We start from the raw sequence: 15,457 nt of genomic DNA, 5'->3' as shown, positions 1-15,457 counted from the left end.
GGGGATACAGGGGAGGTGAAAGGGGCTTAAGTCCTGATATCTAGGTAAGGGAGGGCTGACTCTGAGGGGCAGACCAGGCCAGAGCCCTTGTCTCTATCACTGCCGAAGGAAGATATTGCCTCCTGGATGGATGGGGGGGTGGCGGGGAGCGGGGGGCGAGGGTGCTAACCACTTGCTGGCTTGGATCTTGGGGGGAAGGCAGGGTTCCATTCTCCAGAGCCCCCACCAAGAGTGCAGACCCTGGGGGTGGCCATCTGCCCCCCAGCCTGGATGGACACAAGGGCGAGGAAGCTGACAGCTGGGAGAGGGTCAGTGAAGGCAGGGAGGGGAAACCTGGTTCCTCTTGCTCAGAACTGGGAGGCGCTGCTGGGGTCGCACTGCAGCAGACGCACGATGGACGGGTCGCTTTTGGCCCCGCGGATGAACTCCTCCAGGGACAGCTTGCCTGCGGGGCGAGGGGGGCAGTGTTGGCGGGAGAAGGCAACAGCAGCTAGGGGTGGCCGAGCAGAGCTGCAGCACAGGAAGGGGGAGTGGTGCCCGCCGCGCCCGCCCCTGCCTCCTCACCGTCGTTGTTTGTGTCCATTTGGCGGAAGATTTTCTCGGTCCTCTTTTCCGGGGTCGACTCGTCCTCCGGCATCTTCATCACGGACGAAACCATCTTGTAAATGGCCTGGGGGGGGGGGGGAGGGGGCGGGTGGGGAAGGCAGAGCGTGAGGGGAGCCTGTCGGAGCCCTCCACCCCCAACTTTGTCCAAAAAACGCCCGCAGGTGCGCTGACGATCACCACTCCCACCGAGGTGAGGCGGAGTGGGGCCGGCGGAGGCGTGGGGAGCTGGGAAGTTCTGAAAGGAGTAACCGGGAAGGCTTCCCGGAAGAGGGGGCTATTGCAGCGGTCCCTGACCAAATTCCTCTGGAGCGTTCGATGGGAAACGAATTGCTGGCAGAGGAATTTTCTTGCACAAAGGCCTCGCAGAGAGCAGCTCTGAGTGGGCACCGAAAATCTGGGGCTGGCTGAATGCAGGGGGTCAGGAGAGATGTTGGAGGACATCGGGGCCCACATGGCGAAGGGTCCGGGACGCCCAGCTAAGGAGTTTGTGACGACGCCGAAGGTTCCCAGTTAAGCACCAGGTTAGAGAAGCCGCTTCTCAGAAACTTCGGGGCTCCGGGTGGCCCGCCCTCGAGGGTTGACAGGGAGCGCTGGACCGGAGCGGGTGGCACTGGATTGCGATGCCACTGTGGCCGGCAGGGGGCGCAGGGCCGCCCTAAGGGCTGGAGGGCGGGAGGCTGCTAGGTCCACAGGGGGCGGGGCATATTATGCAAATAAACGCACAGGACCATCAGTCGGGGGCGGGGACAGCCTGGGCTGTGGCTGGCTGGGCGGAGGACCGCAGCCGCCAGGTACAGGAGCTACGGAGGCAACTCTAAGGAGGGGGTTTGCGCTAAATGTACACAGAGCACGTAGGACTTGGCCTGTGGGCTGGGTCCCGCAGTCCCGGAGCTCAGGGACCCAGATTGGTCGCCTCAGTCTGCCAGCCTTTTGCTACTGACACCTCCTCCGAGAAGCCTTCCTTCTTCTCCCAGACCGTAAACTTCCCTAGCTTCAGATCCAGCTTTGGCCTCCGCAGTGGTCTCTTCCGGCCTCTCTCGGATCTGTTCCCAGGGCCACCTCTGAACGCTCTTTCCAAACAGAGATCTCCACTGCCAGGTCCCCAGACCAGGGCCGTCCCCTTGTTTCCGTGATACACAGGCCTCCCTCCAGGCCTGCCATGCACCCAGCTCCTTCTGGATGCTGCCCCACGCTCCTTCTGCTGCCTCCCACTCCTCCTTGGGGCTCAGCTTATAAGGTGCTTTCTTAGGGAGGCCTTCTCTGATGCAGGCTGCGTCAGGGCCCATATGCTGCCCTAGCGCCTCCATTGGGGACCCCTCTCCAGAAATAATTTTATGCCTTTGCTCCTTGCCTGCAGCATACAGGTAAGAACAAAGTACCCAAACCTGTAGAATTTAGCAGGGTGCCTGGCATCTGGCAGGGACTCCCCTGTTTAAAAGCCGCTGGCACCTCCTACTGCCCTGTTACCAAGTCCAAACATTTGTCCCTTGGCATTCAAGGCACTTCACACTCTGGTCCCTGCTCTCCACCATCAGGCTTCCCCTAGTAGATGATTTTGCCATATCCAAATACCCCTCCACCTTTCAGGTTTTACAGCCTCTGCCTGGAACAATAATACTAGCTACTATTTACAGACACCCACTATATCAAGGTACTTTTACATACATTATTCTCACCCTTGCAATAGCCCTGAAAAGCAGGTACTGAGATCCCCATTTTCCAGACAAGAAATTGAGGCTCAGAAAGGAAACTGATGGCAGAGACCAGATTAGAACCCTCTCCCTCTTAGTCATTGGATAGGTGATTTTGGAGTGCTAACGACCCCTCAAAACAGGGTATTTGAAGTAAGGTTGACCAGGAATAGCATCTTGGTTCCACTAATCACTTGCTCTGTAGCCTTGGACAAGTACCTAACCTCAGTTTCCTCATCTGTAAAACAGGGAGTAATCATATCTCCCTCATTTGTACTGTCCAGAGTATTAAATGAGATAATGTATATAGTTGGCTAGAGTAAGTGGTCAGTAAACAGCGGCTTAAAAAAAAAACAAAAAAAACAGCAGCTTATACCATAATCATTACTCATCCACCACATCCTCAGGTCTTCCCTGCCCTTCAGTCCCCTGGACTCTCAAATGTCACCTTTGTACCCCGCCACTGAGCTGGTCTGTGTGCCCTGCACAGTTGCTCTCCCAGCAGAGTGGGAGCTCCAGAGGCTGAGGCAGGATCTCTTCCCTTCTAATATGCCTACCACCTGGCTCAGGGCTGGGTCCTGAGAAGGACTGAGTGAGTGACTTAGAGAGTGACTGCTCCCCTGTGACTGGCCTTCTCTCGGGCTTCCTAATTAATTGTCTGGAATTACTGCTCACTTGTTGTTTCACTGGAGTCAACTTGTAATTAATCAGTCACTAAGGCTTGCAGAGTTCTGTCTGCACTAGCTGTCTGGGGCCCCTGGCCTGCTGTAAAAGAAACCAGTGTCTGTCTAAATAGCAGAGGCCAATCTGGAAGGGGTCCTGAGGATGTCCAGAGAATGGTGCTGGCTTGACCAATGCCCTGGGTATGGAGCTTCCAGCAAGGCTGAGATTTACCAGTGTACACCAGTGCAACCACACTATGTGGCAAAACATGAACATTCACGTGGCTTGGTTGGTATCGAGCTGCTGCCCAATCCCTGAGAGATCTACCACCCTGGCTACCCCAACCCTTCCATCAGGACCCCGAGAACTCCCCACTATCCATCAACTAGAGAGTTATTGCCTGGCCCAGGGGAGTTACTGACAATCATTAAGGCTTTCCCCTAGTAATAGACATAGGAAAGACACCACATCCAAAGGCAGCCCATCCTATTCTAGCTGGAGAGAGCAGACCCAGAAGCCAAAGTCAAGAATCCAGTAGAGGCTGGATGAGTTGGGAGGGGGGCAGTCAGCTGCACTGAGGGGCCAGAAGGGAAGGGATTCAGAGAGACAGAAGGAAAAGGAACAAGAGCCTGTACAAAGTAGCACATTCTGAGGATGCTGGAAAGGCCACTCCAGCTGGAGTGGAGAATGTGCAGAAGAGAAAACAACAATTGACAAGTACTAACGTTTACTGAGAGCCAGAATATGCCAGGCCCTCTACTAGCGTTCCCATCTTGCTTTATACCCACAATAGCCTTGGGAGTAGGGGTTAACACCCTCACTTTCCAGGTGAAGAAACAGAGGCTCAGGAGAAAAGTGAACAAGGAATTGACTAGGTAAAATAGAACCAGATCTCTGATGGACCTCAATGTTGCTGAGGGAATGAGCACTCTAGAAGATTTTTGACATAAAGCTAACATGCTATACTTAAATCTGGACTAAGAAAGGACATTCCTAACAGGTCCTTAAGTCACCCTGTGAGATATGCCTCACTATCCCCATTTTACAGATGAGCTATGTAAGAGCTGAAGCCAACTCCAGAATGGGAAGTCTGACTCCTTTAAAGAGGCAGCTCTGAGTGTTGGCCAACTTGAACCTGACTCCACTTACATGCTGTGTGACGTTAAGCAAGCCACTTCACCTCTCTGAGCCTCATGGGGTTGTTGTAAGGATGCACTGAGCTTATGGGTATAAGGATTTCACTCAGTACTAGGCTCTTAGTGGGCGCTCAATCAATTAGTTGGAAGATGGCTGGGTATCCAGATGGAATGTGGGCGACAGAGCCAGGTGGCCCATTCACAGTCTGTGTGATCTCAAGCAAATGTCTTTACCTCTCTGAGCATCCGTTTCCTCCTGAGTAAGTTGGGATCAATGAAACACAACTGGCCTGTACTCTGCAGAAATGTCAAGTCTTGAAAGACAATGGAGGGCTGAGGAACTATTACAGATTGAAGTGGCCTAAAGAGACAGGATGACTAAATGCAATGTGTGATCTTGGGGCAGAGGGAAAAATGCTATGAAGAACATTATTGAGATAGCTGGCAGAATTCAATGTGTCTGTAAGTTAGATACTAACATTGTTTCTATGTTAAACATCCTGACTTTGATAATCATATTATGGATTATGTAAGAGAACGTCCTTGTTCTTAGGAAATCTATCCTGATATATTCAGGGGTGGAGGGTCATGTTCAGAACAACAGAACATCTCACACATATACACACACACACATAATGATAAAGCAAATGTGATAAAGTGTTCATTGGTGAAGTTGGGTTAAGGGTACACGGAAGTTTTCTCAACTTTTCTTTAAATCGGAAATTACTTCCTATTAAAGACTTTTTAAAATAGGCTATAAGAATAGCACCTGCCACTCGCCTACCCACAAGGACTGTCGGGAGGGTAAAGAGGGCTGGCGGGTGCAAGATGCTGGGGCCTGTGCCTGGCATTCTGAGGGGTCAAGGGGCCCACCTGCACGATCTCCAGCATCTCCTCGCGGCTGATGTAGCCGTTGCCATCCAAGTCGTACATGCTGAAGGCCCACATGAGCTTCTGCTCCAGGCGGCCCCGCGAGGTCACGCTCAGCGCGATGATGAACTCCCGGAAGTCGATGGTGCCGTCACTGTTGGTGTCGAAGGTGCGGAAGACATGTTCGGCGAACTTGGAGGCGTCACCGTAGGGGAAGAAGTTGGCATAGATCTTCTTGAACTCGTCCACGTTGAGGATGCCCGTGGGGCAGTCCTTGAGGAAGCCCTTGTACCACTCCTGCAGCTCCAGCTCGGAGAACTCCGTGTTCTCCCGCAGGTCCTGCAGCATCTCCGGCCGCAGCTTGCTGTTTTGCTTGCCCATGGCCACCGAGCCAAGTCCCACCTGGGTCCCCAGCGGGGTCAAAGGACAAAGGAGCAGTCAGGCCCTCCTGGCCCTTTGACAGCACTCCAAGAAAGCCCCCCGCCACCCCAGGCTCTCCTTTGACCCGGACAGAGACAGGGGAGTTGGCCCAAGATCCCACAGCCTGCCAAGCACCCTGCCACTCCGTCAGCCCCGCACCATTTCCCCAGACCTTCTACTTCCGCAGGGAACAGACCCGGAGTCAGAGGAAGAGAAAGGGCTCACCTTTACTGAAGCCCTTCTCAGTGCCAGCTACCGAGCCTTCCCAGGAGCACACCACTTCGCCCTCACAAAGTGAAGCCTAGCGATTAGCCCATTTTACAGATGAAAAGGTAGGCTCAAGGAAGTGAGGTGACCTGGTTCAGGTCACATAGCCATGGAGACACAGTGCTGACTCCCAGAGTTGCCAGCCAGGTGCAAAATGGCCCTCTGGTCTTCCTCCCTCCTGCCCACTATCCCCCTACTGCGTCACATACACCAGCTCACGTAAAATACACCTGCAACCCAAACACTGACCTGTTCTCCCTCCCACACATGTGTACTTGACAAGAAGCAGAACAAGACAGGTTAGCCTGAGCTCCAGAGCCGGACCATGTGGGTTTGAATTCCAGCTCTGCTTCTTACCACCTATGTGACCTTGAGCGAGTTCCTTAAACTCTGCCTTGTCTGTGACGTGGGGGTAATAGTACCTACCTCATTATTGTTGTGAGGGTTAAATTAGTTAATACATATGAAGAACTTAGATGCCTGCACATATAAGTGCTACCTAAGTGTTAAATAAATAAAAGAGATTTACAGGTATCCAGATGCCAACAGTAAACAAATGAATACATACTGATGTCTATTATGCTAAACAGCTCACCAAATCCACACACAAATCCCCTGCCACTCACATGCCAGCACCCAGCACACACCCACCCAGGGTCACCATGCCTCCACCACAGCAACATTCCCTCTGCTCCGCAGCTCACACGTACTGACACAGCACCACACACACACAACTCCCATACCCTGTGCATCAAGACACACCAGCCCACGACCCCACATGTCTCAGGAATGCATCATAAGCCAGCTCCCATGCCGACACCTCTCACATGGCCAGCTGCACGTGGGACCCTCAGACATCCTTGCCATCTTTCTTTCTTTACCCAGGGGTGCTGCCAGGTGCCAGGAGAGGGAGCGGCAACCCTTCTCAGACCTATGAAGGTCCCCTCTTCCAGGGAGATCCCTAGCCAGTCAACTATCCCCCAACACTTACCTTTCATCTAGTTCAGAAAGGTTCCCCCAGTGCAAGAGGTTAGACTGTAGAGGGCTAAGGGGAAGGTACTGGAGAGGAGGCAGCCAGGCAGTTCTGGGCAGGGATGTAGGGGTGTATGCGGGTGAATCTCGCCCCCCCCTCAGCTTGGGGCTGTGAGATGGAGCAAAGGGGAGGGGGACTCCTTGTGTGTGCATGTGCACTTATGTATGAGCATGTGTGAGTGCGTGTGCTCATGCATGCATGTCTGTTCCTGGCTTCTGCATTGCATTTGTCTCCCTGCATGTTTCAGTTCATATCTGTGCATGTGCATATGTGAGCGTGTGACTAGGTGTGCACCCATCACAGTGTGAGGAGGATGTGCCTGTGTGGCCATTTGGAGGACCTATGTGTGTCCTCAGCAGTGTGTCACACGCATGTTTCTGTAAGTTGATGGCCCTCTTTTCTAAATCAGCCTTTTCTGCCCCAGGCTGTGAACCCACTGAACAAGTGTGTGGGAGGGCACGGAGGAAATGCCTGGGGCCAGGGCGGCCGAGTGTGTCCCTCAGTCCCCTCCTCAAGGTCCAAGGAACTGGGTCATCTGAGCGGGGGCAGAGAGATGCGCTGGGCAGGAAAGATCTTCCAGTGCCCCCTCCTCCCTGCCACCCTCAGAGTTGCCCCCCTCCCAGTTGGAAGACTTGGAAACGAGGGTGGCAGAAGGTTCTGCGGTCTCCGCGAAGACCCCCAGTCCCCCCAATGGGAAGGACCTAAGCTGAGTCTAAGAAATCCGCCTCGGAGACCCTCTCCAAACCTCTCCCCAGTTCTCGCCCTGGCCCTCGCCTCAATCCTTTCAGCTCTGGGAGAGCGCCGGGCGCGTGGCCCCTCCTAGAGGGGGCGTCCCGAGGCGGCCGAAACGCCGCTCCAGGCTGGCCACTCGGCGGTCAGGACCCTGGAGAGCGCCGCGCGTTTCCCGGGGGCAGCCCCACTCCCTGGGTCCCCCGAGGGAAAATTCCTGGGCGGCCCGGGAGCGGCAGGGTTGGGGAGTCCAGGACGTGGCCCCCCGCCTCCGGGATGCTCCCTCTTCGCACCCCCTAGCCCCGGCCCAGCGGCCCCCACTCACCCAGCGACGCGGAGACACCGACTGCGCAGGGAAGGCGGCGCTGCTGCGGCGCGCGGCGGCAGAGGCGGCCGGAGGGGCGGGCGGGGGGCGGGGGGCGGGCCTGCGAGGGAGACGCCCCGCCGCGTTCGCCCCGGGCCCCTCCCCTGGGGGGGTCCCCGTTCCTCCCCTTTCCCTCCAGCCCTGAGAGCGCGGGCAGCATTGGTGCTCCGCCTCCGCCCTGCGGGGGAGAGGGAAGGGGGCGCCCTCTCGAGGAAGCACCCGGCCGGGGAACGAAGACAAGAGGTCTCCATCTCAGCATCTGGACTCAGGTAGGCTGAATAGGGTGGGGATTGAGGGGGGTGGCGGGGGGGTGGTGGCGGGCGGTCAGTGCCCAGAGACCTCTTTCTTAAGCCGAGAACAAGCCGCGACAGCTCCGCCCCCTTGCCTCCCCTGTACCTACCTGGGCGTCGCTCCGAGGGCGGAATTTGGATCCTGGGCGTTTCGTTAGACACTCTCCCTGCCCCTAATCCTCAACTCCAAAACTAACAGAGCTCTTCAGAGAAGGGGCAGCGCCCACTCCTCCAGTCTTTGAGGTCTGGGCCGGGGGGTGGGGTGGAGTGGGGAAAGGGGAGCAGACACGCCCCCAACCTCACCTCTGTCTTTGAGAGCCCCGCCCCCATTTCCTGCCCGCCACACCTGATCTCCTGCCCAGGACCCCATTCAGAATGAATCCCACCTCCTAACAGTGATCTAAATTGCCCCCCCATCCCCCCCACCCGACTCCAATCAAGAAACCCTCTCCCTCCCTCTCCAGCCAGTGCCTGCACTGGATTACAATAAGCGAAGGCTAGGGAGCATCTCCAGCCTGGGGAATTCTGAGGTGTGTAGGCCCCCTGCCTGTAGACTGTACGGCCCCTTTCCAGAGTCGCTGACCCCTATCAAAGCTTTTCCTGCCAAAATGGTGGCTGCATCCTCCTTCCTCCAGCCCAGGCAACAGTCCAACATCTTGGCCTCAAATTTTGCTTTTTCAGTATTTTGGGGGAAGGGGTGGTGATCCTTATTGTCCCACTTCACAGATGAGAAAACTGAGGTTCACAGAGGTTAAATGATTTTTTTTCCAGTGTCTGACAGCAAATGAGTTGGCTTGGACTTGAATCCATGTGCCCTCATCCATTCATTGCACCAATATTTATCAAGCATTAGTTCTATGTCCAGCACTGTTCTAGGCAGTGGGGTCACAGGAGTGGACGGTAAGGCATGGATATAATATACAAGTCAGTTCTATAGTGTATTAGATAAATGTTTTGGGGAAAGTTGAGATCAGTGTGTGGAGGTTGGGATAGTGGCTGTGCAAGGACTTTAGGTGAGATGGGAAACTTGGGGTTTTGAGCAGATTGGGAGGGTCTGAGCTTACTCAGGCATTCTGTCCTCAACTGACTTTAAGGAGTGGAGGCCAGGGTGGGATAAGCAGGCCCTCGCAGGGTGAAAGATGACCAGGGTGGCAGAGATGGGTCTGCTTTCTGGACCTACTTTGAAGGTTAGTTGATGTCATTTGTCATCTGGCCTCCTCTGTGGCAGCAGCTGGGATCTTTCTGGCTCCCCAGGGCTCAGACCAAGCCTCTCGGGTCATCCAAGTCTAACCTTGGTCTCTCCTGCTTGAGGATGAATGAACAGAGTCTCAACCTCTCAACTGGAGGAGCTGGGGAGCCAAGCTGTGGGGGTTTGGGGCACCTGGGCCCTTCAGAACATCAGCTCCTCTGTGCACCTTGGCTCTGGTGTTGGGACCCCTGTGGAGGTGCCAGACATGCGTGAGTGGTTCCCAGATGCCTCCTGCGTGAGGACCTGGGGGTGGGGAGAGGCTTGCCACTTAAGATCCTTGAGTGATCCTGAGATCACTCAGGGAGAGATCCCACCCCTCTCCCCACCCGATCTGGAATCCTGGCTCTGCTTTGGGCGGGGAGAGGAACCTGCCCTTGGCTCCTCCTCTCTTTCCTCCTCTTCCCCTCTCCCCTGCCTGAACCCTGAGAATCTTCCCAGCCAGGTCTGGATCCTCCTCTCCAGTGGGGTCTCAGTTTTCCCTCGCCAGTGGCTGCCCTGGCACTCTGCTTCCTCCCACTTCCCCACCCCAGCTTCACCTCCTGTGGGCTGACTTTTTGGTTCAGCCTCTTGGGAGCCTACTTCCCCCACCCACTGTTTTTCTTATCTGTGCAGGTGACTCTGACTGCTTGCCCTGGGGACCTCCAGTCTGCAGCCTGACTTCTCAATAGATGGGACTTCTGAAGACAAGGCTATGTCTTGTCCTCACCTCGGGTACCCCACATCCCTCTGATTTTCCAGTACCTCAAATGAGTAGGGTGGATGGTAGGGGGAAAGGGCAGAGTTTGGGCTCTAGTAGGCTCTGCTGATTGCTTCCCATTAGCCACCTCTCCCCTCCTGGAGTCCTAAGAAGTACTGGGAGCCCCCTGAGCCAAAGGGAAGACATGGGGTTCCCCACACTGTCCATCAAGGCCACTGGCCCAGGACCTAGTGCCCCATGATATAGTCCGGAAAAGGGGGACAGAGGGGCAGCTGTCAGAAGGCCTGGGTCCCTCACTTAGGATGCCCTGGAGCAAGTCTCTTCCCCTTTGTGAGCAGAAAGGTGAGATGACCGGAGTGTGTTGACATCTCCCATCAAAATCCCTAACCAGAGTAAAAACAAGACCGGCTTCACTTATTGCCTCACTGGCCCCTGGGGGTGGGGGAGTGGGTGATTCTGGACATGAGCTTAACACAGATGAGGCTCCAGCGCCCCTGGAACCTTGGGGATTGGAAGGGTTCTACAAAGGCCTGTGGCAGGGGTGGAGGTGAGGGGTGTCCTTGCTGATGATACTCAGCCCCCTTCCATCCCAGACTGAGGCATCCAGGAGAGCGGACAGTGCAGGAGGGAGTTATTGAGAGAATTAAGTGAGGGATGAGTGAAAAGGTGACCCCATATCTCTTGAGCACCTACTGTATGCAGAGTGCTTTGCACATGTCACCTCCTTTGATCCAAATGGGTTTCCCTCGTGGCTCAGATGGTAAAGAATGCCTGCAATGCAGGAGACAGGGATTCAGTCCCTGGATCAGGAGGATCCCCTGGAGAAGGGAATGGCTACCCACTTCAGTATCCTTGTCTGGAGAATTCCATGGACGGAAGAGCCTGGTGGGCTAACAGTCCATGGGATCACAGAAAGTTGGACATGACTAAGTGGCTAACATTGATCCAGATTAATGCTGAGGAGTCAGTAATGTGACTGCCATTTTACAGATGTGAAGACTGAGGCTAGGACAAGTGAAGTCACCCGCCTGAGGTAAAAGATCAAGAAAGAGACAAAGCCAGAGTTTGAACCCAGTGCCACATGATTCGGGGGCCCAGGTCCCTCTCTGGAACCTCTCAGTGAGGCAGGTGGAGGGACCCCTCCCTAGCCCCCCTCAGAGGCACAGCCCCCACCCTCTCCTCTTGGGTCCCAAATGGTTTGGAAAATCCTGATGGGAGCAGATGGTGGGGACAGATGGAGGGAAAAGCATCTCAAGGGCTGAATTACACAAACAAACATTGATCAAGTGATTAAAACCTCAAGCCACCCCTTTCCAAAGGGCCCTGCCCAACCCGGTCTGGAGCACGGTGGACCTCAAGGTGGGAGCCTGGGGGGGCGGGTGGTCTCCAGATACCTTGCATCTCAGCCCATCTGATCCCAGCTTCTGCCTGCCCGCCTCACTGCCGGGGACCACCCCCGGACCAGAGCCCAGGGTGGCAGAGCTGCCAGGAGCACAGCCCGGGAGGGGGAGGGGGCGGGCCTGGCTGTTCCCAGGGAGCTGGGCAAGCTGGGCTGAGAGGAACAGAAAGCAGGGAGGGTGGGGGTGATGGGGAAGTCCTGCAAAGCAGACCTGAAGTCAGCGGTGGGCGTAGGGGATTGTGGCGGGGCACGAGGCCCTCAAGCAAGCCTCACTTTACAGGTGGGGCTCAGTTCCCATGGAGCAGGGCCAAACCTTGTCCCACCACTCACCCTCACGGTGGAGGGGGGCAAGGCCCTTCACCTCTGGCAGATTTTTTAAATTAATTAATTTATTTTAATTGGAGGATAATTACTTTACAATATTGTGGGTTTTGCCGTGCATCACATGAATCCGCCATGGGTCTGATGGGTTTCTTCATCTGTAAGATGGAAACAATGATATTAGCCCTTCCCTGGAAGGGGCCTATGAGGATTGAATGAGACGGAGTCTGTAAAGTTCAGGGCACTGAGCCTGCACCCAGGCAGCCTCCAGGCTGCTGATAGGGCCTCCCTGCTGAAGGAGGATCCAGAAGGCTGGGACTGGTTGTAGACAGTCCCTCCCCAGAGCAGCAGGCAGAGCCCCTGAGGCTGCCGGCCTCTGAAGCAGAGGCTCCTCATAGATAAAAGCTGATCTGGCTACCAAGCCCAGAATCTAGGACCCCCAGGGAGAGGGAAGGGGCTGCGTCTCTTCTGCACCCTCACTATGAAAGGACATACCCTAACTATGAAGGAGGGCAATAGACCCAGGCTCATATCTCGAAGTGGCCCCTTCCCAGCCTTGAGAAGTTGAGCAAAAACAAACTCCTCTGATCCTCTGGCTCCTTTTTTGTAAAATCTGCATTTGCAGCTGCTTTCTGGACTTGCTCCCAGAAACCCATAGACAAACCTCAGGCTCAAACCAGCCAGTATCCAGTTCGTCACCTCCCAGACCAGCCTGCCCTGTGCCTGAGTCCCCCTCCATCACCACACCAGGACCCCTCCCTGCTCTTAACTCCCACACCTGCGCCCTTCCCAAGTCAGCCTGTCTACTAGGGATGCCTCTCAGGCTTGCCCTCCTGTCTCCTTGCCACCTCCTCTGCCTCACACCCTCATCAGATTGTCCCTGTATGCTGGCTCTGGCCCTCTTACAGTTCCTGCCTTTGGTTTCTCTAAATCTAATCCCCTTCCTCTCTGTTTAATAACCTTCCATGGCTTCCTACCACCTACCAGAGTAAGTGGACATTTCGGGCTCTCCATGACAGACCCCTCTCATGTCTTGGCTCTTCTCCGCCTTCCTTCAGCAGCTCCCTACCAGCCAGCACCTCTTCTACCAGACGGTCAGGATCTCCCTAACACCTAGAGAAGGGATCTAGAGCCAAGGTAGGGGAAAAGGGGCTCCCTGACCCCCATAACCCGCATGTGAGTTTTAACCTAGTTAGAGGTGGGGTGAAGTGAAGCAATGACCTTCCCTTGCCTGCAAATAATCCCTCTGCTGGTGTAAGCACCTCTTAGCTGGAAGGGCTTCCGACTCTGCCAAGGAGGGACGGTGACTTATCCAAGGTCACCTCACCAGGCCCACCCTTTTGTCCCCTCCCCAAGTCATAAGTGACCCCTTCTGTGACAGCTTTCCTGACACATAAGCATTCAGATCTTTCTCATGCTGGCAGGTTTGCTCCTCCCGGTCCATCTCTGACTATCTGAAAATTGTTCCTGGGTTCACAGCAAATGGAATGGTCACTCTTGAAGGTGGAATGAAGGGCAGGTGGCTGAGTGTCCACTTGTGACTTCAGAAGCAATTCTGCCTGGATGTATTAAAACCTGCATGTAGGACACTTGAGACTTGAGTCAAAATCTAGAGTCAAGATTTTTAAAAGATGGTTCTTCCACTGGGACCTGCCTTCCAGAAGCCTTCTGGCAGCCCAGCTCTGCCCCAGCGGGACAGAAAGCTGCACCCAGTACTCATGGCCAGGGTGACCCTCCTTCTGGGGGACATGGGGACAGCAGACCTGACCCCACCCCTGGCCAGCAGTGTCTTCCTGGAGCCCCAGTTCCACTTCTAGGAACAGCCTCCCTCCCAGAGTTGCTGGGAGGAGCCCACGAGACCCTGGGAGGGTCGTGTACATGAAGGAGGCTGCGCTGTGGCATCCGGGGCCCTTCGGTGTACACTCATGCAGCTTTGAAGGCCAGGGCCCCCAGCAGCAAGAGGGAAGGTAACATCCCAGCTCAAGGCTTCTGCTGGCGTGTGTGATTATCCCTATTTTATGGATGAGGAAACAAAGAGACCACGTTCCCTGCCTGAACCTGGGCACAGGGGTAGAGCCATACCCAAGATGGGACTCAGCTCTGTTTCTTGAGTTCTTTGCAGAAGGCTGGATGCTGTGAAGAAGTGAGAGCTTCTAGAGGGTTCAATAGAATGCAGAGTCCCGAAACCAACCAAACCCAGGAGGCTGAGGCTGCCAAATCCCAAGAGCATCATGCTCTGGCTCTGTCTTTCTGGGAAGAGAGGGTCAACTCTCATTTCTGGTATCTTAGGCTCTTCCCGTGGCTGGGGATTGCCTCTTTGTTTCCATGGAAACAGCTAACAGAGGGGCCTCCTGAATCAGTGCAGGGGTACTGCACGGGTACCCGCAGGTACGCATGTGCCCTGGGAATCCCTGGGACAGAGAGCCTGATGTACATGCACGCATACCCGTGCACATCCTTGCATACGCATGCATGCCCAGTGCATGTGTGTGCATACCCACACTCACTGCACATGAAGTTACACGTACAATGTGCCCGCTAGCCGAGAAATGGGTCAGGACACCACCCTGCCAGATATGATCTGCTCTCACGGCCACCCTGACCCACTCAGGCTCAGGGAGGGACTTGGAGAAATGAAAGATTTCCACTTTGTAATGATATTTCGAGAAGATCCCTTGGATCAGGAAATGGCAACCCACTCCAGTAATCTTGCCTGGAGAATTCCGTGGACAGAGGAGCCTCGCAGGCTACAGTCCAAAGAGTCAGGCATGACTGAGCAACTTTCACTCACACACTATTTACTATGCGCCCAGTACTGCATTTTCCTTTTCACATGTAACATCTCCTATACTCCCCACAACGCCACTTTCAGAGAGGTCCCTGGTGAGGAAACAGGTTCAGAGCGGTAGAATGATTTACCTGAGGTCACACAGTAGCCGAGATTTAGCCCAGGACTATTTGGCTCCTGCTCTCGCTAACAGATCGCTTGTGCCAGACCCCAGAGCACTCACACTGGGACCCACAAACACAGGTGGGGGCGCCGGGCAGCAGGTGGGGCTGGAGCTGAGGCCTCCCATCTAGGATGTCAGGCTTCCTGAACTTACAGCTCTGGATTCCCATGCCAGCCTCCAGCCATCCTTGAGACTGAGGAGAGAGGGAGGCCCAAAGGACCACAAAGACTTGCCTTCTACTGATTTCTCCCAGTCAGTAGAAAAGGAATATTGAACAGCCAGAACAAGACCCACCGGGAATCTCCTGCTGGCAAAGCCAGCTGGGTTCACCTGTCAGCTCCCTGCCCTTCCTGAGGAGGCAAGAATCCAGCTGCCAATGTCCTGGTTCCCCAACCTCTTGAGCCTCTCAGGCAGAATTTGGGGAAACAAGGGAGCCTGTGGTCAGAGGCTAAGCCAGCTGGGTCAACCTGATAGGGAGCTGGGAGGTGGGCTGTCTTCCAGGAGGCAGCTTTCAGCAAAACGATGATGTGACTGTGAGATCAGGCTGCTGGGGAGGGAGTGAGCTCCCTGTCACCGGAGGCATCCCAGGTTGATAGGCACCGGACACTCCCTGGTTAGGAAATTCAAGATAAACAGGGACGGCATCATTCTCATCGTCACTGTCGTCATAGCACCAATGACTGGATGCCCTTTGTGTCAGTCACTTTAAGATACAATACAACTGCCACCACTGTTAATAAAAATAGCAGCTCCTGTGTATTCAGCCCTTAT

The 15,457-nt window shown here is 54.9% G+C and overlaps 1 protein-coding gene across 1 annotated transcript; it reads right to left on the bottom strand.

Moving 5' to 3' along the window:
* Window positions 1–347: 347 nt before the first annotated feature.
* Window positions 348–5,347, bottom strand: HPCA (hippocalcin). Its single transcript, XM_065927591.1, has 3 exons — window positions 4,970–5,347; window positions 565–670; window positions 348–445 (listed from the first exon to the last, which is right to left on the bottom strand). Exons 1-3 carry the CDS (start codon window positions 5,345–5,347, stop codon window positions 348–350), a joined length of 582 nt encoding a protein of 193 aa, XP_065783663.1.
* Between the last annotated feature and the right edge of the window lie 10,110 nt (window positions 5,348–15,457).

The sequence above is a fragment of the Muntiacus reevesi genome, chromosome 3 (genome assembly GCF_963930625.1).
Source record: "Muntiacus reevesi chromosome 3, mMunRee1.1, whole genome shotgun sequence".
Lineage (NCBI taxonomy): Eukaryota > Metazoa > Chordata > Mammalia > Artiodactyla > Cervidae > Muntiacus > Muntiacus reevesi.
Note: the sequence above shows the minus strand (reverse complement) of the source record. Positions and strands in the feature narration are given on the sequence as shown.

What these genes read in the sequence shown, in the direction of transcription:
- HPCA (XM_065927591.1), bottom strand. Translation starts at nt 5,347, where the DNA reads ATGGGCAAGCAAAACAGCAAGCTGCGGCCGGAGATGCTGCAGGACCTG. An exon ending in AGATGCTGGAGATCGTGCAG is followed by an intron (nt 671 to 4,969) that starts GTGGGCCCCTTG and finishes CCCCCCCCCCAG; the next exon opens with GCCATTTACAAGATGGTTTC. An exon ending in AATGGACACAAACAACGACG is followed by an intron (nt 446 to 564) that starts GTGAGGAGGCAG and finishes CTCGCCCCGCAG; the next exon opens with GCAAGCTGTCCCTGGAGGAG.